This window comes from Nylanderia fulva, unplaced genomic scaffold, assembly GCF_048542155.1.
Source record: "Nylanderia fulva isolate GAGA-0341 unplaced genomic scaffold, ASM4854215v1 Scaffold10, whole genome shotgun sequence".
In the NCBI taxonomy this organism is placed as follows: domain Eukaryota; kingdom Metazoa; phylum Arthropoda; class Insecta; order Hymenoptera; family Formicidae; genus Nylanderia; species Nylanderia fulva.
This window is the reverse complement of record NW_028189193.1, coordinates 2,996,033-3,019,191: the sequence shown is the minus strand read 5'-3', so window position 1 is coordinate 3,019,191 and position 23,159 is coordinate 2,996,033. Positions and strand designations below refer to the sequence as shown.

The 23,159-nt window shown below is 35.4% G+C and overlaps 3 protein-coding genes across 3 annotated transcripts in view; 1 reads left to right on the top strand and 2 right to left on the bottom strand.

The window, feature by feature from the left end:
- nudC (nuclear distribution C, dynein complex regulator) overlaps positions 1–1,089 on the top strand; it is a 76,743-nt gene extending 75,654 nt beyond the window's left edge. Inside the window, exons 6-7 of the mRNA XM_029303998.2 lie at positions 299–501; positions 603–1,089. Coding sequence (XP_029159831.2) covers positions 299–501; positions 603–654 — 255 coding nt within the window. The 3' untranslated portion in view covers positions 655–1,089. The remainder of the gene's footprint in view (positions 1–298; positions 502–602) is intronic.
- Positions 327–18,892, bottom strand: LOC114931861 (uncharacterized). Its single transcript, XM_029303997.2, has 11 exons — positions 17,652–18,892; positions 16,701–17,271; positions 3,764–3,863; positions 3,549–3,670; positions 3,258–3,359; positions 3,054–3,184; positions 2,781–2,911; positions 2,497–2,696; positions 2,195–2,329; positions 1,899–2,123; positions 327–1,795 (listed from the first exon to the last, which is right to left on the bottom strand). Exons 2-11 carry the CDS (start codon positions 16,893–16,895, stop codon positions 1,508–1,510), a joined length of 1,629 nt encoding a protein of 542 aa, XP_029159830.1. The 5' UTR covers positions 16,896–17,271; positions 17,652–18,892; the 3' UTR covers positions 327–1,507.
- Positions 18,893–21,364: 2,472 nt separating this feature from the next.
- Positions 21,365–22,801, bottom strand: LOC146725227 (uncharacterized). Its single transcript, XM_085483607.1, has one exon. It carries the CDS (start codon positions 22,799–22,801, stop codon positions 21,365–21,367), a length of 1,437 nt encoding a protein of 478 aa, XP_085339733.1.
- Between the last annotated feature and the right edge of the window lie 358 nt (positions 22,802–23,159).

Here is a 23,159-nt window from a genome sequence, read left to right as displayed (position 1 = left end):
TTTAATTAAGATCTTATTAATATTCATGAATATCGCATTCGCAATCGTTCGTGATTATACTTGTCGCAACCTTTATCTAAAATTTTATTTCATGAAACCAAAAATATGATTAATTTGCGACATCACGATACATCAAAGCGATATATTAATTATCGATGATACAAATTATTAAGATGTCTTTAAAATTATTTAAATAAAAATAAAATATTATTAATGTGTTATAATAAATATAATATGGTAATATAATAGATTGTAGTATTTTTTCTAACTAGTAATGAAATCGACATTTCGTACGTAGGTGAATAAGATGCAGTGGTGGGCTCACGTAATAACGAGCGAACCGGAAATTAGCACAAAGAAAGTAAATCCCGAACCTAGTAAACTTTCTGACCTCGATGGAGAGACAAGAGGCCTCGTAGAGAAGATGATGTACGATCAGAGACAGAAGGAGTTAGGACTTCCAACATCCGATGAACAAAAGAAACAAGATGTTATCAAAAAGTAAGACAACATTTTATAAATATTTTCGTCGCTTATGGATATGCAATAGATTGTTTTATATGTTAATATTAAATTTAAAATAATTTGTTAAATTTTTACAGGTTTATGCAACAACATCCCGAGATGGATTTTTCTAAATGTAAATTTAATTAATTTAATTGGTTGAATTATATTGAAACGCTTAATAATACTCTAAGATTATACATTGGTACTACTAAGATTGTATTTTGCTTTTTATTATCACAATGTAATGTGCGATTCTCTGCGTTCATGGCTCTGTGTATGTTTAAGAGAATATGCGATTGTACACATGTTTTAGTTGCAGAAGATGGCACCACTATGTTAAACTACGTAAAGATACAGAATTCTACTATCGATTGAAATGTTCTTTGATTATTTTTTTATTTTCTGCGCCGTTTTTTTTTGTATTTTACTTATCTATAGCTTCCAAGAAAACACGGAAATGCATTGCACACTCAGAATATAAGTAATTTTTATATTACATTTCTCATCTACCGACTTCGTCGAATAGAAAGAAAATGGATTAGAATTGTACACGATGTAAGAAATAAATATTATGTAAACGTTTCTTTTTTTTCTGCATTTCTTAACAGTATTAATTATATTTAATGATATATAATTATTAATTAGATATTTGGTTTAAAGGTAAGTAACAGATAAATGAAGAAAATTGAAAATACATAATCAGTTGCATTAATTTCTGTAAAAATTATACTTAATTTCTTATATAAAAACATACAAATATATTTTTGCCGAAAATAAAATGTGTAAGAATAGAGTGCATAACTAGCTTTATATTTAATCTTTTTCAAGGTATTAGCACTTTTCGCCATATAATAGATTGAGATATAACTTAAAATTCATAATCTGATTTCCTTACCATATTTTTTATCTTCATCTTCATTCAATATTAATTATAAGTATTAATAATTAAGCGTAAAAATTAATTACAATTATAATATAAGCATATCTTCTAAGTATGTATTTATTCATTCGACTCTTTTATCACTTTTGTAATCCAACGTACGTAATTGGATAGTCTTGCATATATACCGAATTTACCGCGTTTGCCACAACCTTCACCGAAACTAGTGATACCAAATATTGTCCACGGACGATCGGGCTTTCGAGGATCCTTGCAAAGTAGAGGACCTCCGCTATCGCCCGCACAAGAATCCATTTTCCCGCGGCGATAACCGGCACAGAACATATTGTCCGTAATTCTATAATCTATGTAGACTTTTCGGCAGATTTCGGATGACACTATTGGAACCTAAAATCAAACGTTTATATTATGTTTAATGTAATTGCGATATTGTATTACATTATCAAATTTATTTATTTATTTATTTTCAAAATCAGACAAAATTGCGTACTCTGACTTCGTGGAGCACATCCGTTCCAAAATTATCAGTCACGCTGGACTTGCCCCAACCGATAATAGTACACAACTGGTTCGTGGGTAAAGGCTGCTTCGGTGCAGGTAGACAGGCGATGCCTCTCGAAGGAGACGGAGTCAAGACAACTGGTAAACGAAGAAGAGCCACGTCGTTATCAACAGTATCGGCGTCGTATTCTGGATGGATGATCACAGAGTCCACCTATGCGATAATAAAATTAATTGTAAGAAAGTAAACTTATCTCTATTGAGCTCTTTGATTGCGATTCATACCCTAAGCTCTAATTCCGTGCCTTCTTTCACCGTTAAATCGTGCTCTCCAATACGAACATACAAACGTTTCCTAATGCAATGCGCGGCAGTCAATACCCATCGCGGAGATACTAATGTTCCACCGCAGAAAGCTTCCTGCAAAAATGAAGGCAAATTAATATTAATTTCAATAACATAGTCTTTTATTCTAATAATTCATAGGTTTTTAGATTTTTTCTGTGGTTATTTTAATTTTAATGTTTTTCTACACAACTGTTGATTTAGCAAAGATGTAAGATTTATATCGTCGTTACATAACATACTCGAAATCGATTTAACACAGCCACTTGCCATGGCCAACTTCCAGGCGTAGTCGGGCGACCGCCGATGATTCGCATAAAGTATGATAATCTAGCGCTTTTATGAGAATTCGCCACTCCACATTTCCAAGTATTTGAATTTTTCTCCGGAGCGAAACTATCCACGGTGTTAGGATTAAGTTCGAATTCGTCTAATATCAAGTCTAAAAAACCAAAGAAGATCAAAGATATTACGTACTTTCTTATCATCTTATCAATATTAATTATTGAGTGTATAAGTTATTTACTTTCGCCATCTTCTTCGTGGATACCACGAATCTTTCGATGGATCCATCTTTGGCAAAAGCTACCTTCGACGTAACAATAGGCGCTCTCTCGTATCACATCGCGTCCGCAGATGCCAGGCTTTCTGCACCATCTAATCAGAATTGAATGAATTTATTCTTTATTATTTATTTTTTTATAATTTAATTTATTTTTTATTTTCTTAGAATTAATTTTGTATTCATTAATAGTTACATTGATTAGTTGCATCAATATGGAAATTTTATAGAGTATACCTGTGACGTTGCGTAGTGCACAGCCTCGTGCAAGGTGACCATTTGCTCCATTTCCCGTAATGTCCTCCAGAGTGTTCTTTAATATCCTTGCCTTTTCGCTTTCCATGCCTAGGCTCCGCTTCTTTAGGTACCTGCCGAGAACGCGATTCATATCCTTATATATAATTAATCTAAATTAATAAGAGCGCATCTCTTGAGACTCACCTGGACCACGTGAAATTTTTTGTCTTTTCGTCTGTGTCTTCGCTGGTGTTGCTTGCATCGCCTTCGACGACCTGCTTTATTATGTTCACAACCGCGTTCTTCCTATTATATCATGATACATCATTAGTATTTATTTTTTATTACATAATAATACGATAAATGGCAAAATATTTTTCCATAATTATGTGTAAATAATTTTCTTTCTTCATGTGTTGTTGCAAATTCAATTCTTCGATCTTTAATCGAAAATTTTACTCTCACGAGATACCATAAATATTTTCATATATTTACCCTAAGTACAGTTGATCCGCAATCTTGTTTCGATCGACACCTCCTGACGCGATTTTGTGTACAATGCCGATCGCAGACCGACCATTCACTCCAGCTCGTGAAATGCGACAGCTTTGTCGATTCTGTAAAGTTAAATCAAAGATATTGTAGCTTTTTTTTAATTAAGAAGAGTAAATATAAAAAATTAAGACGTCAACGTGCACACATATACTCACTGTTATTCTTTGGTAAATATTCTACAGCAGACGGCTGATTGATTGAATGGAGATAATCTACATCGTCCTTAATTCCAAAGACTGATGTCTTATTTTCATTCTACAAACAATATTTTTCAAACATTAACAATAAAATTACAAATTTTTTGATTATTAAATCCAAATAATATTTTTATATTATTAAATCTATATAATTTTTTATAGATTTTATTTCGAATTGGTATTACTTTTACAATTTATTTAATTTAATCAATTTATTATAATTATTTAATCAATAATATTATATATAATTGTGTGACATCACATTTATTGAATTTTATAACTCTGTTAGAGACATATACACATTTATATAATAGATTAATTCGTTAATTAGCTGCACCAACATCACTTTGACAAACGGCTTAATCTCAAAGAAAATTTCATATCGCAATATCCGGCACTCCTATGTCGGCAATGGCTATATGCTGATACAATTACCTTAAAATACTCTGAAATTGTCTGTCTTAGACTGATAGACTTAATAGATACGACCTGGACAGCACTCAGCTGGTTCTAATATCGTCCAGTATTCCAAGGCTGTAAAACGCCCAAGTCGCGACATTAAACTCAATTTGTCTGCTGGTAATGGTATCGCGACGTAACCGTTGTCGCCGTTAATCATGCGTTACGCGATGTCACTGTAGTTGACGGAGTACGTAGGTATATAAAATTACTGTCATTTCATCGTCCCGCCTTGTCGAAGCTCTCTTCGAAATGTTTGCCCTCCCTGAAACTCTGCAATAGTTCGGACTCGTGATGATTCATTATAATTCATCATTCATTCAGGATTCAGCTATGATTAAAATGATGTTTGCAGCGTCCTTTTAACAGCCTACATGATATGATATTTGTGCGATGGTATGAATAATTCAAAATTCGATTACTTAATCGAGGATGATTATTTCGGAGAAATCTCTCGAATTTATAATGGAACGAAAATGAAATATCTCTTTTATATGTATATATTTTATTACCCAACTTAAAATTTAAATAACTGTTAATTGTTACAAAATAATACTTGCTATCGATGTTTTTGGAAAGAGAAAAATATGTTTAACATAATAAATCTATAGAATAAGGAATAACTAACCAGATTTATTACTGATAGATATCAAAAATATTTAATTAGCATAATAAAGCGATATTTCGATATGAAAATAAATGTCAAAAATAGCATATATTTGTGAAAATAATATAATATATCGTCTCATAATTACTTAGAATTGCCTAATAATTTAATATTAAATTATATAATTTAATACTACATTACTTATCGAAAGGAACACACGATAGAAAAAGCGCTAAATGAAGAAGCGAACGACGCGGAAAGAACAACGATGGAGTGAGCGAAATTTATATGCGATGGAGTTAGCGTGTCCAAACTAGGCTGAGATGTGCGGTACCTTGCATCTCAGTGACGATCTCGCAAAAAGTTCATGCCGCTAAAAGGAAAGACAATTCCGAAGGGTGAAGTCGAAGAGCATGTTGCCTGTTGTCGACTTCGCCATCTAAAAATCTTTACAAAGTCTAACGCAAGAACGTACAAAGAATGTCGAGGAATCTTTATCGAAAAAATCTAAAAAGAATAGACTTCGCTAAATAATTTATATAAATTTTAATTTATCACAAACGAACACTTCGATTTTTTCCGTGATCTCTTGATGCTTATCGTAATTTAGTGACAAACGAATTTTATCCTTTAATTCGCGAAAGGAGTTAAGATAATCTCTCTAATACATCTATACATCTATTTATTATCTCTATTTCTCACTTAATCTTCGAATCCACAAAAAAATTTGCTTTAAATTTATTTAAATCTAAATTAAATTTATTTCATCTATCTCGATTCAAGATCTTCAATATATTTAATTAATAACGAAAATATATAAAAATCAAGAACGGGGAATGTCGCGGGGTAAATTAATAAATGCAAACTATGCAGTTAAAACTGTTGGAGCGTATTTGAGATACGGCACACGTAATTCGAAATTACCATTTGACCCAATCTGGATCATGAATGCATCACGAAGAAACATGATCCAGAGGTCGCGAATGGTGGATAAAGAAAAGTTCGAAAGCCACTTCTCGAGCTAACGCCTCAGCTATACCCTAGATGGTATCATGGCTGGTCTCTGCCCATCGTGCCTACGCATATTTTAATATTACAAGATCGACGCATTGATACCATGACATATGCTTTCATCGACATACATTAGCCTCGCGTATTGTACTTCCCTCAATTTTTTTAGATTAAACGATCTTTGGTAAATTTTTTCTTGCTCTGCAATTTCCTGAAAGCAATTTATATTTTTGTGCAATTTGAGCTTTAATTTATTCTTTCTTAACGATTTAAAGCATTGCATCGAAAAACTATCTATAGCTTGAAAATTATACAGTTATTATTACAGTAATAATTAATTTCTAAAGCTGGGATCATTCTAGCTGCATGAACAAAAATTTTCACACGTAATTCCATATAAATAAAAAACGAGAAGAGAAGTCTCTAAAAGATTTGTTTTGCAAATTGACACCCTCGCCCCTAGATGGTAACGTCGAAGTTTGTTCAACATCCAAAAATGGCAGACGGCTTTTTTGACGAAGGGTTGTTACGGAGATTTAATGTGAGATCTCATAGCCCTGTTTGTCAATGGAATGCTCGCTATGGCAAGTTCGTGATCTGCGATTTATTCGTTCTCGTAACATACGATTGAAAGACCGTTTTTGCGATATATTTATTGATATATCTAAAATCTAATTGATAATTCTATTCGAAAAATTTGGCAAAAGAAAAATTAAAGAAATAGGTATATAATAACATAGTGTAATATTATACATGAAGAACGCGCACGTTTCTAATGATGGCAAATTAGAATTTCATTGCCGTGTAATCACGATGTAATTTGAATATAGCGTGTGTGATTATATGTGCAATGTAACGCATTCGTTCATTTATTCAAGAGAAATTACGGCTGCGTCACATCTTTAGCGCAACTGGGATATTTGATTCAAGCTTATCGACTTATAGAGAGACATAATTACATGAGTACAACACTTGCACATGTAACAGAATAATCATTACGACATTGTCACGATTGCTGCATGCCCGAGTATAAAATTAGACTTGTAACATTCATGGGACCACAATTTACAATCGCGTCAGCGTTTATTTTCTCCTGCCAACAATCGATTAAAGTAATGGACAGCGTCATAAAGTACAATAATATGCCGTACAGTTGCATTGACAGCTGTTAGGAACAATTCATACGCTTTTGAACGCGGCCCGTTTGGCAACAACATACGACTTTATTTCTTTTTCTCTTTTTTGCGCCATTTCTTATACTTTATGTAAGCGGTTCGATGCCTTTCAAGCCAAAATTTACGAGAACTCATAAATACTGTTCCGCTTTTAATTAGATTTTTAATAGCGGTAATAAACACGCGGCCCGTCTTGAAAAAAAGTCTATATCTCACGAACATTGTCCATGACGAAAGTAACTTCCTTATATTTTTACAAGTGTAAATTGTTTCGCGATGTGTTCAAGACATAAGCTGCTAAACTATTTTCATTGTAGTTTGCACTTTATTTCTTCTGACCCATTTGCGGTATATAATATGCATCACGCATTACATAATTTCTTAAATCGTCTTGCTGACGGGCGAGAATATGCAGAATTTATTGCTAACCGCAGCAACAGTTTTACCTGCTTATTACGTCTCTCTCAAAAAGTTCTATAGACATAGCTTATTATCTCTTAATGCTGCGGAAAGATTATTGTGTATGATTTACAGTTTCTATTGTTTAATATATAATTTAACGTAATAGAATAATTTTTTACTTATAACAAGTGGAATAGTGTGTGTGTGTAAACCTGGCACATCTAAATTCGTGAAAATTTATAAATAATTAATCTTTATTTTTCAAGCTAGAGTTCTTGATAGTTTAAACAAATAGTCATGATCATCAAAGCAACGAAAATGCTTTAGGATAAACTGAGAAATTCACGAAAAATATATAATTCTATATGAATTTTAAAGAGAGTTCTGTCTTCTAAAAAAAAAAATTAAGCTAAAATAAAGACAACCAAAGAATACTAAATATACATATTTTATTTAATTAATTATTTTAATTTTATTCTAAATATTGTATATATTCTAAATATAAATAAATAAATAAAACTAAAGCCATATCTCTTTTTAAAACAACTCTCTTTCAAATTTCAATTTAGCGCACGCGATAAATCGAAATTTGCGCGCTATTAGAGTGAAGTTGCCGCTGTTTACAGAGTCGCGAATAGCTTCGGTTCGGTCATTACCGAAACGCCGCGAGTACCAGACAGTTCGAGCTGCGTCCCGCTGTGATTTATTAGTAAGCACAATTGTTTCTAACCTTTGTATTGTGATATTTATCAATCGCATACCATAATTTCAATATTCATACATAGCCGTAATTGTTTGAAACGTATATTTCGCCAGAAATTCGTTGCAAAATCTTTGCCAGGAGTCAACGTAATCCAACCTAATTCGATCTGTTTTTGCGCGCGCAAATATGTTGCGACTCATAAATATATCCATACTTAATTCTCGCTTGTATATTTATATTATTTATATGTATATTATATATCATATATGTTATAATGCAAAAAGTAATAGATTGCTCTAATATATGTATGTATATTTGATTTGTTATCACAGGTGGCATTATTGATGAGCTGAGTTTGCAAGATTCTCGAGTGCCAAATGAATCGTTCCGCTTCGTGTAATTATATATAGTTTTCGCATCGTTTTTTCTCATTGTGCAATGTACGCGAAAAACGCGTGTGATTCACGCGTCGTGTCGGGAGTGCCGTGTAAAGTTTCGCGCGTCGGAAGCGTCGTGTAAAGTGTCGGGCGATCGTAATTATTTGTGTTTTCGCGAGTGTCGTGAGTGCTACGAGGGACTAACAGAGGAGGAAGCCAGGACAACTGTAAAGTATGCAAAATAAATATAATTTTCATTTTAATTAATTTACTACTGGTAAAATTATTTGATTTATCTCTTGATTTATTTATGGAATTTATATTTTGCATTATATACATATGCTATATTTTTATAAAATATTTTAGAAATTTTATTTTAAAAATCTTGCTTTAAATATTTATAATAAAATATTTATAATAATTAAGATATGTAAAAATTTTTATATAGATAATTATCTATATGAATTATTGTATACAGAATTATTTATTAATAAATATTTAACAAATAATATTTTAGTAAATAATATTAATATATAATTCAAATTTATATTTTTTTTTGTATTTAAGATTTTATATAAGAGACTTTTTATAAGTTATTATATTTTATAAAAGTTTACACATTCAATAATTTTCTTTCAAGAAGAATTTTTCTTATATTTGTTTAAATATTTCTTTAAAGGACGCGAAAAAAATTTACACATAATTTTTAAAAAAATTTGTGCATATTGCTTTGAAATAAACATTATTATACATTAGTAAGCATTTCCCTATATGTACATATATAATTTGAATATTTTGTTTTTAGATCAACGTGCTGTGTGTACTACAACTCGTTATTGCAGGTATCGGTGAGTGAGAAATTGTGTATTTGATAACATTTTTATAGCGGTAATGTGGCTATGTGTAATATTGTATTTTTATGGTGTCTCTATCAAGTCGTTAAAATATTGATAAATCGAATAAAATATTCTCGCGAACAACAATCAAATCAAACATTATTGTCACAATATGCTAAATATTGATATTTATTTTTTCTTTCCAATCGTCTTGAATTGATTTTAAAAATTATTCAATTTTCTTGAGATCAGATCCAATTATGAACTTTTAATACGCATTGTAAATGTGATATTTACATTATATCGGAAATATGTTCTGTAATTAAATTAATAGATAATAGAACGCTACCGAATTTTGCATTATCTGAATAAATTAGAGAGCGGTGAGAAAAAATCGTAAGTTTACGGTAAAAGCAGAAAGGAGTTAATTTACACACGGTGTTTCAAGTGGAAATTTAGACCGTAAAACTGGCCATTATGATCGTTTGAGAGACGCGACAGCAAAGGGAGTCACCTGCAGCGCTTTTAACCATCGCTAACCATCCGTTCTCTACTCGCTCTGTGTTGTTCCTTCTTTCCCTTCGTTCGTTCTTACACGTATAGTATACTCGTCCAGCTTTTGCATTTATGGCCACGGTTATTTCCGGATCAGCGTCTCTGACACCATACGCCACCGCTTTATATTACTACGACTGCGTGTAACCCCTTATTGTTCCTTGACACTGGCATTCCCTCGCATGAAAGATTTTACGCGAGATACATCAATGCCCGCGGCTAATTTTACAAGTATTCTATCGATACTCAATGCGGAACTTTCATAATATCTGGTCTCATTATTTCCTCGTTTCATTCTTGTTTCGTTAAACGCGAAAGAATTAAAAGCTCGCTTTCACAATTTAATTTTTAATTTTAGCGAATTTATATATACAGTTTATTTGTTTTTATGGTTACGAAAAAATTGATATACAAAAGCACACGCAACAGAGTCTTAATTAGTTAATAAATGATTCCGTGTAGAAAATAAAGTAATCAATCTTTTTTTCTAAAATTACTCTGTCGAAGCAATCAGATTTAATGAATGATGGTGAAATTGTGATGTCGCGTTTTCTCGTGAATAGAATAGCTACATTTACGGGAAACGGGATATTCATTTAGCGTAAAAAAAACTTATATGAACGACAGTTAATACACGATATTAATGAAGGCAGCTCTTTGTGCGTAGACGAGTTATACCGGAATAACTCGTTTCGAGTCATTCCCATCCCGTACACGATTGCTAAATTCAAAGTAAAGGCACAATGTCACATGCAGCAATACATCGACTGTGCTCATAACTTTATGCGCTTGCCCTATAGATTTAGAGATGTTCATTTTTATAAGTATACTTCTCTCTCTCTCTCTCTCTCATAAATATTATTACTCGTTATATATATAAAACCAATATGATTACATCCAAATCTCCACTTTTTCTATCATGAAATACAGCTTAATCTGTACGACAATGAACTAATTTATTATTTGAAGTATTACATGTTTACATAATATAGTAGACATGTTAAATAATAATAAACATGCGTAAAGTATTGAAAATTTAGAAAATTGTCTTTGAACTTTATTCTCTCTCACACATCAGACGCATATTTGATGAAACAAATATTCCATTGAGACGCGTGTTGCGATAGAGCAAGGCATGCGTCTCTTATCGATGAATCAAACGTGAGACAGTAATTCGTGTCATGAGTCGTGTGTATAAAACATCATGGGCTTCAACAATCATGCATTGAACTCCCGGCTGATCGCAGAATTCTAATCATTCGTCCCGTCGTTGGTATATCGCGATCGCTTTTCCCGCGTACAGCGACGACGAGACAATGGAATCGCCGGTCTTGGCACAGACGACGCGAAACATCTTGGTAAAGAAAGCACTAGGAAGATGAGTAGAGACGTCTGGGGAGTGGGTGAAACGGGGAAGAGACGTCGGAGACAAGCCCCGATGGATTTTAGAGGGAAGAGAAGGCAGGACGAACGTGATCTCAAACGCGGTTGCAAGTCTCGGGACGATGCTGAAGGGACATGTCGTACGCGACATTCTCCTCCGTCCTTTTTTATGTCCTCTTCGTTCTCTCTCGGGACCTCTTACATCTTCTCTCCCTCGTTCTCGTCAGAGTCCCTCGTTTCTTTCCTCGACAACTTTTTATCATCCGCGAGATTCACATACTTCCTGCCCGGCAACGGGAAATTCCTCGCGATAGTCATCGCATCGTGATAATAAGAAGCTAATCGAGCCGGACTCGCCAGAAGGAACTGTCGAGAATCCCGCGGGAGAGGATTCTCCACAGGGTGCCAACGAGACGTTCCAGTCTTTCCCGTAGTTGTTCTTGCGCCGCTGAAAAGCACTCGAACATTTTTTTACCTGGCTTAATGAAGCGCGAAAGAAGAGCCGGCTTCTCCGGCGATTTAACTTGCGGCACATGGGCTTTTTTTCTAAAACACCTCTTGGAACGTGGTATTCGAAACATCCATCGTTATCGAAAAGTAGCAATTCTTTGCCGAACGCGGTGAATTTAGTGAACCGATGTGAACTACTTCGGATGCATAAAGATATAGTGTAAAAAAATGTTAATAAACGTAAGTACATTTTTATTTTAAGATAAAGTTCAATATATTAATTTTTTAATTAGTTATAATATTAATTTTTCAATATATTAATTTGTTAAAATTTAATATATTAATTTTGGGGGAGATTGCATTCATCGAATTAATGAAAAAGGAAAAAGAACACTCTCGGTACTAAATCAAAAAACATGGAATGATACGTGACATTAGAGCAATATTTCATACGCGATTGCGAGCTGATATTTTCTCGGCAGAAAACCGATTATCAAATGTGACAGGCGGAGAAATCGTTCGTAAATCTTAAAATAACTTTCTTCATCGATGGCGTCAAAGTTCGCAATAATGTCTGACGAAGGTTGTCTATTCGGGAAAGCGAAAACAGTCGTTGCAGGAATGTTACGATAGGATCTTTTGGTATCCTCTAATAACGTATAGAGTATCTCCGGGGCTAACGCGACAGGAAGTTTCACCATGGGTTGCCCGTAACACGGCCGAGGTCAACCGAGTCGACGAGTGATACCTACGCGGTTAGAAAGTCGGGAGATGCTTAGCGAGAGATTGATGCAACGTCTCCTTTCCGACCACACTCGTTACAAAGCTGACTGTTAATTGGAGACGCGACTGTTAATTGGAAAATCTGCATCGCGATTGATTCTACTCTCTGGGATCCTTCGACTTCGGAGCTTGCTTGACAGAAGACGCTTCTTCACGAGTTGTCAAGAAGATATAGGGTGTATAGGTGAACTCACGTTGCTCTCTCGCAGTAGAAAGCAAGAATGATTACGTACATGTGATTAAATGATTATTATATGATTGATTGATTTGTTTCTTTGACGTGATAGATTTTTTTTTTCAATGTTTTATAATGTATATGCACGCAGATGATGATTTACATGAAACATATATTTATAAATGTCAAATTAAGCAATTACATAAAATTATAAGTAAATTCACAATTTCAAAGAATTCAGTGAAAAATAATATTTGCGATGTATTATGATTATTATGCTAACAAAACATTCTACAAGATTTTTATTTTTCTCAGAAATTCTTTACGTTAAATTTATTAATCATAAATTATTTTCGTCGAGGATATATGCATATATTTAAAATTGTTTTGAAAACAAATTATGCCAAAATATTTAACAGTGTTTGCAAAAAGTGTTCAATTTATCGATAATATTTACATAGTGGAATATGTTGACAGATAATCTGAAAGAACAACTTTAAATTAATTAAGTCTCGTCAGGATTTCCTATTTAACTTACAAGCATCAGCTTCAATCAATGTAATAATAAAGGAATCGCGATAAAATGCTAGAAAAAAAAATGCAGAAACTATTCAATAAATCACGCGATCGCAATATTATTGTCGTCGTATATAAATTAGGGAATCTGAAAGAACAACTTTAAATTAATTAAGTCTCGTCAGGATTTCCTATTTAACTCACAAGCATCAGCTTCAATCAATGTAATAATAAAGGAATCGCGATAAAATGCTAGAAAAAAAAATGCAGAAACTATTCAATAAATCACGCGATCGCAATATTATTGTCGTCGTATATAAATTAGGGAAACAACTATCTGTTATTCGATTATTTTTAACAAATTTGAATTTATAGCCGACAAGAAGACGCGAGTCGAGACGTAAAAGACTCTTCCAACATCTACGGGATGTAACGTTCATCTGTATTATAAATTGGCTTATTAGACGATACGCAAAAGTCAGATAAGCACAAGAGAACATTTAGATAAATGCTTATCAGCTTCTTAACTTCTCTATTGTCTGTATGCATACAAATATATTCATCTTTTTACCTTTTTCTTCGTAAAATTTTCCCGGACAATACCTAGCCGGCGAATTATTCGACACAACTGAACGATCGTTTTTGGCCCGATAACCCAGACGAGCAAACATATTTTACGAATATTCGATTACGTAATATCATTCATACCCAATAACATCACAAGTCGCTGCAATATGCGTCGAAGGAATCGGAGTCCAGCCAAATATAACCCGCGTATGCTATAATTTACGTAGATTTTATCGCAGAGATTGGCATGTTTGAGCACGCATCGAAATTCGATAAAAAGTTATCGCGATGCTTGAGATGACCGCCGCGATGCAAAATTTTAGATGCCACGTGAATCATGCTTTACAGTCGCGCTTGAGAAAAATAAATAAACATACTCTTGTAAACTCTCTGTGTAAGAAATGGATGCATATGTTCTACATTACGTAAGAACAATTGCTATTTGAGTATAAAAGAGTATAATACTTCCGCGTTTTCTTTTCTAGTATAGTATATTATTGTTTGTCCAAGTAACGTTCGCACACATCCCACGCAAAGTTCATATAATTTTCAGCGCCTCCGTGTTTCTGCTTTGCTCGTAACGGAACCTTGTGTTTTTCGGAATATATAAATTCCTTGTTTATTCCCGCGATCGGGACGTAACTCTTTTTAAATCATAGCAATTAACGCAGGATGAGGATTTCGAGCAATATTATTACCGGAGTTTGCTAGCAATAGAACTAGTTTACGCGTCGGCATATTAACCTCGAAATTGTGAATGATTATTGCAGTCTAAGAATGGTCACGAAACGAAATTACAGTAATTATCCTGGCGTGCTTAGATAAAACGAGGTTTCTCCACTTTGGTCGGTAATTGCATTAGCATTACTGGGTACCTGCTGACACGATGCTTTACCGGTGTTTGAGGCCTCTTGAACCTTTTCGTCTTCCTTAATCTATCCACTAATTACCAATTTATCGTTGATAAATTGTATTACATTAGCTCGAGTATATTTTTAAAAAATGTGTTTTGTATCATTTCAATATTCTCTTTATACTGAATACGCAGATAATTAGCGATTGTAATAATTATGGAAAATTATTTTTAGAATGTCCGACTTTGCTTTGTTTGATAAATTTAAAAGTATTTATTAATCGAGCTATAAGAATAATTAATGGATGTGCACAGGATATATATAAGTGTAATAAGAATTCTAAATGAAGTGTAATTCTGCAAAATTATATTATTCGGGTTAATGTTAATTTATTCTGCATCAAATTTGGATGTGAAATTACACGCGGCTTCTGAAATTACGATGTATATTAACTGGATGCTAAATATTACCAGATACGATTCGGCGAGGCAATTAAGTAAACTCGTACACGTTAAATATCCAAAATTATAGTGCATTAGCTGGGTACAAGATACGTGTAATATCCCATTTTCCCGGACTAAACGATTTTACGATCAATATATTCGATCGGCCAGAAAAGTCTTCACTTCCCGTAATATGATGCGAAGTCGATACTTCTACAGTTTCAGAGGCTAAATACATTGCAATCGTGAAAACTATTGTCTACCATGTTGCAGTTAGTGCCAGAGCCTTTTTCAACTAACGATGTAATTCTGCGCAGCTTCTAACTTTCATGTAGCATTCATCCGATAAATAATCGATTTTAAATTCATCATAAATTCTGCATTCTGCAAAAACTACGTTACGGCGCGTGTATGATCTCATATTTCTTCTTTAATATTTTTCTCATTTTTATTCTGTAATATTTTAATACTAATTTTAACCGCGACAATTTATTTATAATCAATTTAAATACGGTTCTAATTTTTAATATTTTATATTTAACATTTTATTTCTAACTAATAAACAGAAATTTTTTAGGAAGAAACTTATATTGCAAAATTTTAAAGGTAGTTTAGATTTTTGCAATAATTTTTTCGTGGACAAATGCAAAGCATTGTATTCCTAATTAATAAACAAAAATTTTTCGGGAAGAAAACTATTGCAAAATTTTAAAGGTAGCTTACGATTTTTACGATTGGAATAATTTTTATCGTGGATGAATACAAAGCATTTTATTCCTGACTAATAAACGGAAATTTTTCGGGAAGAAAACTATTGCAAAAAATTTTAAAGGTAGCTTACGATTTTTGCGATTGCAATAATTTTTATCGTAGATGAATATAAAGCATTTTATTCCTGACTAATAAACGGACATTTTTCGGGAAGAAAACTATTGCAAAATTTTAAAGGTAGCTTACGATTTTTACGATTGCAATAATTTTTATCGTAGATAAATATAAAGCATTTTATTCCTGACTAATAAACGAAAATTTTTCGGAGAAGAAAACTATTGCAAAAAATTTTAAAGGTAGCTTACGATTTTTGCGATTGCAATAATTTTTATCGTAGATGAATACAAAGCATTTTATTCCTGATTAATAAACGGAAATTTTTCGGGAAGAAAACTATTGCAAAAAATTTTAAAGGTAGCTTACGATTTTTGCGATTGCAATAATTTTTATCGTAGATGAATATAAAGCATTTTATTCCTGACTAATAAACGGACATTTTTCGGGAAGAAAACTATTGCAAAATTTTAAAGGTAGCTTACGATTTTTGCGATTGCAATAATTTTTATCGTAGATAAATACTATAAAGTATTTTATTCCTGACTAATAAACGGAAATTTTTCGGGAAGAAAACTATTGCAAAAAATTTTAAAGGTAGCTTACGATTTTTGCGATTGCAATAATTTTTATCGTAGATGAATATAAAGCATTTTATTCCTGACTAATAAACGGACATTTTTCGGGAAGAAAACTATTGCAAAATTTTAAAGGTATAGCTTACGATTTTTGCAATGCAATAATTTTTCTCGTAAATGAATACAAAGTACTTACCAGATCGTCGACGGCGACCGCGTGGCCGAGGGCGAGTAGGACGACGAAAACGCGGAGGATCGCGGCGGCTGCGATCATGCCCGGAAGTGGTTCGGCGGATCGCAGCCAGCGGGGCGACCAGCGCAGACAGTTCGACGGCGACGAGGACGCGCTCGTCGACGAGACAGGCCGGTGATGCTCTTGTCGCGGACGCATCGCGTCATGATCGCAAACGACGGAACGTGGCTCGCTCTTTACGGACGTGTGCGGGCCCTCACTGTGACGTGGCTCGGTTCGCCGGCTCTGCGCGTGTACCTACTTCACTTATTTATTCACCTTCGAGAGGAAGGAGAGCCGCGTGCGTAAAACGCGTGTACGCGGCCCTACGCGCCGCCACACGCAGGTCTATAAATACGGGCGCGACTCCGGGCGCGAAGAATTTCAAACGACCGCGTCGATGAAAGAGATGGTCCCCGGGGATATAGATTCGGAGCTTTTCGAAGCACACCGAGTCCTTCTGCGTCTCGAATCCGTCGCGTGGTAGCTTTTGGCCTTGACCCTGGGTCCTAAGTCTGGAGGCGTCGATCAGTCGCTATGAAAACCGATAGACAGATCTCCTTTCAGACAACATATGATTGAGATAGAAGAGAATTAGCTTCTTATATTGGTAAATATAAATTAAGACAATTAATTACTTGTATATTTGCAGAAGTTGTCTTTATATGTATAAGAAACTGGATTTAATTATAACGCAGCAGAGTTTACATTTCTTCAAACCGACTAGCGTAAAAAAAGAATGCAAGCACATTTCATGCATTTTAGTTATTTCCGACTCTGTTTGACGTCTTATTCTCGCGTGCAAATCGTTACAAGATCAAAAGATCGCGCTTGACATGTCTCGCCCCTGGAGAACGCGAGCTGCAATGTGCTTTCGAATCCCTAAATAACGTGCACCAACAAGCGAAATCTTACCCTGGTGTGTCCGAAAGAATAAATAGCGCCGAAATTGTTCAACGTGCGAACGAAGCTCGTCGATGTATCAAGGTCGTCCCAAATTCGCGAATAGATGTGACGAAGACGCCGATAGCTTCTGGCTTGACATTCCAATCATCCTCGCGATCTTCGATGCGTTTATAGCATCAGTAGCAGACGATGAATGGTAGTAGATGGGGTAATAGATGATGACAACGGGTTCGCTATAAGGATCTCGTGATCGAGTCTCTCTCTCATCAATGTCCGGTCTGTCAACGAGCTCTTTAACGACGATCGCGGCTGATAGTTTACCCCGAGATTAAAGACGAGCCCAGTTTTCATCGCCGCACACGGAGAGATATCACTCTCATCTTTTCCAGCCGGTAAAATTGCCTTTAGCGTGGAAATACGACGTGGCGGAGCCGCGTTAGTCTCGTCGACCAACCGCGGAACCGGCTGATATTTTTAGTTCTCTCCCGACGTCTTCCAACCCGACGTCTGTCTTCACCTTTGAGAGCTACCTAGAGTTACCGCAGCGATATCTTTGTTCTTCTTCGAAGCGCTTACCCGTACGCCAGAATATTGGCGGCGAATCATGCCGCTTTCCGATCAGCTTGACCGACGAAGCCGCGATGAAATATTTCGGGTCTTCTTTGAGTCGACCTCATGTACTGATATTACTGTCTAGACACCGTATTTGATCGTGTAGATTTTATCCTAGATATTCTACAATCGTTGGTATCTTATTGCATTTATGTTCATTCGATAAGATACCATTTGTTATCGATAGTTATGCATAAATAACAATTGACAAATCTTCTTCAGCTTTTCTTCACTTATTATTCTATCTCGTCCTTATCTTTATTACTTTTTTTTAATTTACTATGACAGAAGCGCAACTTTTTTAGACCAAGATCGGACGGTCGATGATGAAATAAAAACGAATGCAGATGATGAAATGTAATTGTCTTCTTGCACTAGTAACTTCGCGCCGAGAGTCTTATCTGTCATCGGAAGTGGGCTAGCGCGATTCGTCAATGCGAAATGACTCTGTCCGATATATCGCTCACGCGGGATGTACTCGAACGAGCACACGCACGTGGCTTACGGCCGACTGACGAGATATACGCGCGCGAGAGGAAGTATCAACGGAGGCTGCTGAGAGGAGTGGCTGCCAAGCTAGGCGGAAGTGGAGGGCGATCCTGCGGCGGGAACAGCCGGTTAGAGGTGGGATGAAGACGGAAGGTGTAGGCTTGTCTCTGTTTCTTGAAGATGCGTTTACGGTCGATCGACGATATCAATTCGTATCGATGTGATATTTATTCTACAGGGTTCGGTAAACGATAGGAGAAGCGTCTGTCGGCCGAACTGGTCTTGCTCCGATAACATGGAGCCTCTTTGATACTAATTTTTTTAGAAATTTATTAAAAAATGTCCTTATTCTTTATCTTCAACAGGGTGGGTCTAGCGGTCAGGGAAATTTGGATAACCGGGCATTGTCAGGGAATTTTATAAATCTGGAATTGTCAGGGAAAAGTCAGGAAATTTTATTATTTACCTGGATTTTTTCACATTATTCTACATTTGTCTCAATAATTTGAAATTTTTTATTAAATAAATATAAATTTTTCCTTGATTCTCAGCACGCTAATTTTCTGTGTTGTTAAAAATCGATTCATCTACAGCGTGTTTGTTAATTTATATTTTCATTGTTGTGTTATTTGATTTCAATGTGTTTAATAGAGATGAAACTAAATAATTTCATATAATATAAATAAAAAGGTGATTATTTAAATAGTTTATAATGACATGTTTGTTTCGATTATCATACATAATGCAGATTGTATAATATTGATTTAAATTTTTGTTTTTTTAACTTCTGAAACTTTTCATTGTTGACAAAAATATTTCAAGAATTTCATGATTTAACATTTAATTGATTTATCATATAGCTATATATGCAAATTATATATTTGGAAAAAATAATATTAAAAAGTCAGGGAAAAAATTAATTTCTGGTCTTGGAAAATCTGAAAAAGTCAGGGAATTATTTTTCATTGAGTCTCCTGGACACCCCGTTTAAGTTCTCATATCAATGGAGATATTTAAAAATTTTTCACTCGAAATACTGAAATATGCACGTTGTATATTTACATGATTGATGTATACATATCCATGAAAGAATTTTCACGAGAAAATTGTGAGATATTCGAGCCGCCTTTGATATTAAGCGTTTATTTCTTCGTGTAGTATTTATGAACATTTAGGTCACTCGGACGCGCATCTAGCGCGAAATGACAATGAAATATGTGTGAGAAATCTCGAAGCAATCGCCGGGATGCCAATCCTAGAAATAACTGCACTTAACGCCTTAGTCCTATTAATCATAATAACTAATCAAAGTTATTCAACGAAACTTCTTTAGTTTGTTGGAGTTTTTAAATATCGAGACAAAGTGTCAGACATTTTTCCTATATGTACATAGTTTGAGATTCGAATCACGCCTCCGTAATTTAAAATTTTATTCATTCAATTCCGAAAAAAAGGGGTAGGATGAGAAGACTGATCAGGGTCGCTCGAAGGATTCGGTTAGGCCACTGTAGAAATTTCAAAAAATCGTTTTTTTTTTTTTTTGCTTAAATGATGCTTTAAGATCTTAGAAATAAGAAAAAAAAGGTTTTATAACGGAAACAAATTCCTAAGTGTCATTTTTGGAAGTTACATAAAACTTTAAACGCGTTTTTCTCGAAATCACTTTTTTCAAACTGGGCGACCTCATAACTCCCACAAATCTTGACCGATTTACTTCAAATTTAAACTGTAGCTTCTAAGATACATTTGTCAGCGAACTACGTACGGATTTTACGTTCCGTTGTAAACTTTTTTTTTTACAAACAATTTTGTGCAAAATTTTTCGTCAAAAAATGAAACTTTTTCTTCAAACTTGTGTCATTTTTACAAAAACAATTATTTTTTAATTTCCGTACGTAGTTCGCTAGCTAATGATATAAAGAATTAAAAAAAATTTGGTTTTTTGTTCTACAGCAAAAATTGGAGCAGCTAGTAGGTCGCCCGTAAGGCACTGTCCGAAACGAGTGGTCATCGTTGCAGAGCTCTGTCACCGCCATTTTGTAAAAAAAAAATGCAAAAAACGGTTAATGACACACGTCGCAGTTGCCTATCAGAGTATCCCTGTGGTCCGACCACGCCCCGCTCTCGCAAGAAGATTACACGAAATTGACCGTTTTTGAGGAAAAAATAAGCATGAAGCACCGCTCTTCAGGCCGGTGATTTCGTTCCCGAAACGAGGGCCGTCTTTCGACCTAAGCGAGACTGACTCATGTAAACGATATACGCTCGCAAAGAGCAGATCCGGAGGCGTTCCACTCGTTTGAGGAAACTGTTACATTGATTAAAATTGCTCGCGTCCATCTCGCGCCGTATATAACGATTACATGTCGAGGACACGACGTGCGCGCAATAACGAAGATTAACTGCGTTCCGCAAAGCACGAGACGCGATTAAAGTACGCGTTATTATCGCCACCGGTATTGTGATATATATCATAAATTTTGCAGCAATTCGCTCTATTCGATAATGCCGCCTCGAGGGTACCAATTTTCTTCAAGTTAAAATGTCATATTAATTAATGTCGGTCTCTGATTATTAAAGTAGCGAAACAAACATTGGAACAACTCGCAATACCATTCGCTTTAATTATGTCGTCGTTTATTCTTTTTCAAATGTTTCTTCGATTTTAGTGAATCATATATATTACGTAGATTCAAATCGATGTCGAGGTATTTCCAAATCAATTCGCCGATGAAAACGAGAGTAGAGACCGAATATCCCGTTATCAATATGTAAATCAATGGATGAAATATGTTAACGTACATAGAATTCGTATGATCTTGATTTGTCTGAACAGTTGTGTCCCTCGTTTCGTTCCTCATGAATTCACGGTACCACTTATCGCGAATACCTCCGTCCCTCAGCATTAAAAGTAACTCGCTGAAGCGTCTTATATAAGGCGATCCTTCCGAAAAGATATTAGCGGACGGTGGCGACAGATAACAGAGTTTCGTTACTTCCAATATAGTCTCATCATTTCGCATATTATTGACCGCAATCAATTCGGCCCAATTTGTTTCCATAAAGCAAGTGACGTTCTGGTGCATCAACAAATTCTCAAGGCAGGATTCCGTATGAGCTAAGGTTATGATCTTATCTAATTTGTAAGTCTTGAAAAGATTGCTGAATTGAGACATAATTGATAATATATTCGCGTGAATCATTAATACGAAATCGGAATTTATTAAATCTTGTAAACTATCGTATTGTACGTAGCGATTGTTCTTGAAACTCGTGCTCGTCAATTCGGCGAAGAGGGTCGAGGAGTAGCACGCGTAGACGCCGATGATGCTGAGGAGAATGATTCGTTCGTGTAATTTTGTGAGTTGCGGTGGAAAGGACGCGGCCAGCATGATACCGATAATTTTCGCGACGTGCCATCTCGGATTGAACTTCATTAATTGCGAGCACAACCAGAAGATTCCTATGATCGAGAAATTCAAAACCAACATTTGTAATCCAATGTTGCTCATAAAATTCTGCTGTGCGAGCACCTTGGGCACCACGAAGCACCAGTTCTGGATGAAGAGAGGATAAGCATATTGCACGGCTGGCGGTGGTCCTAGGTAGTAAACATTTCCCCACATCGGCAGCGAAATCAGAAGGGCGTCGTATTTCTTCGAGGCTACGTCAGACAAGACGCCGATCATAGTGCCATTAGGCATCCTTTCGAAGAATAATAAATCTTTCTTCAGTATTATTTTGGGAACTTTGGTGAAGTTCATCTTGTCCGCCAGGATATCAATCAGGATCTTATCTATGCCTTTTAATTCGTGTTTCGCGCCCGATTCGATAACATAACTATATGGAGGATAATTAGCGAAAGCGTAAACCAATGGGTAACCGTGCATATTTGGAAAGTCATCCGTGAACCATGTGATATTCGCGGAATACGGTTCCTCGTGGTGGCTGTCGGTGAACGGGTCGTACCGATGAACGATCGTAGAGTATTCCTCGGGGTATTCCGACACTCGGGAGTATTCCACAACGATCGCGTCGAGGATGTTCCTCGACCACATCGCGCGGAAGAGCGGTACGAGATCGCGACACGATCGACGAAGTTGGATCATCAGTACAAGTACCTTGGGCCGGACGCGATCGTGAATGAAGCGTCTTATGTCTTCGGCTACGAGCTCGCTCTCGACGATATCCAGCTCTCGCTCCGAGACATGGATATACACGACTAGATCGCGTGACATTCCGCAGGAGGAAACTTGAGACGCTATCGACTGATCCGTCGCGTTTATGTAAAGGCTCGCTACGCGTTGACTTGTCGTCGCGAATATTTTATCGAGAATATCGTCCGTCTGTCCGTTCGATAAAAAGTCTCCAAGTATGAAGAGAGCGTCCTTCGTTCGTGACGTTCGCAGCACTTCG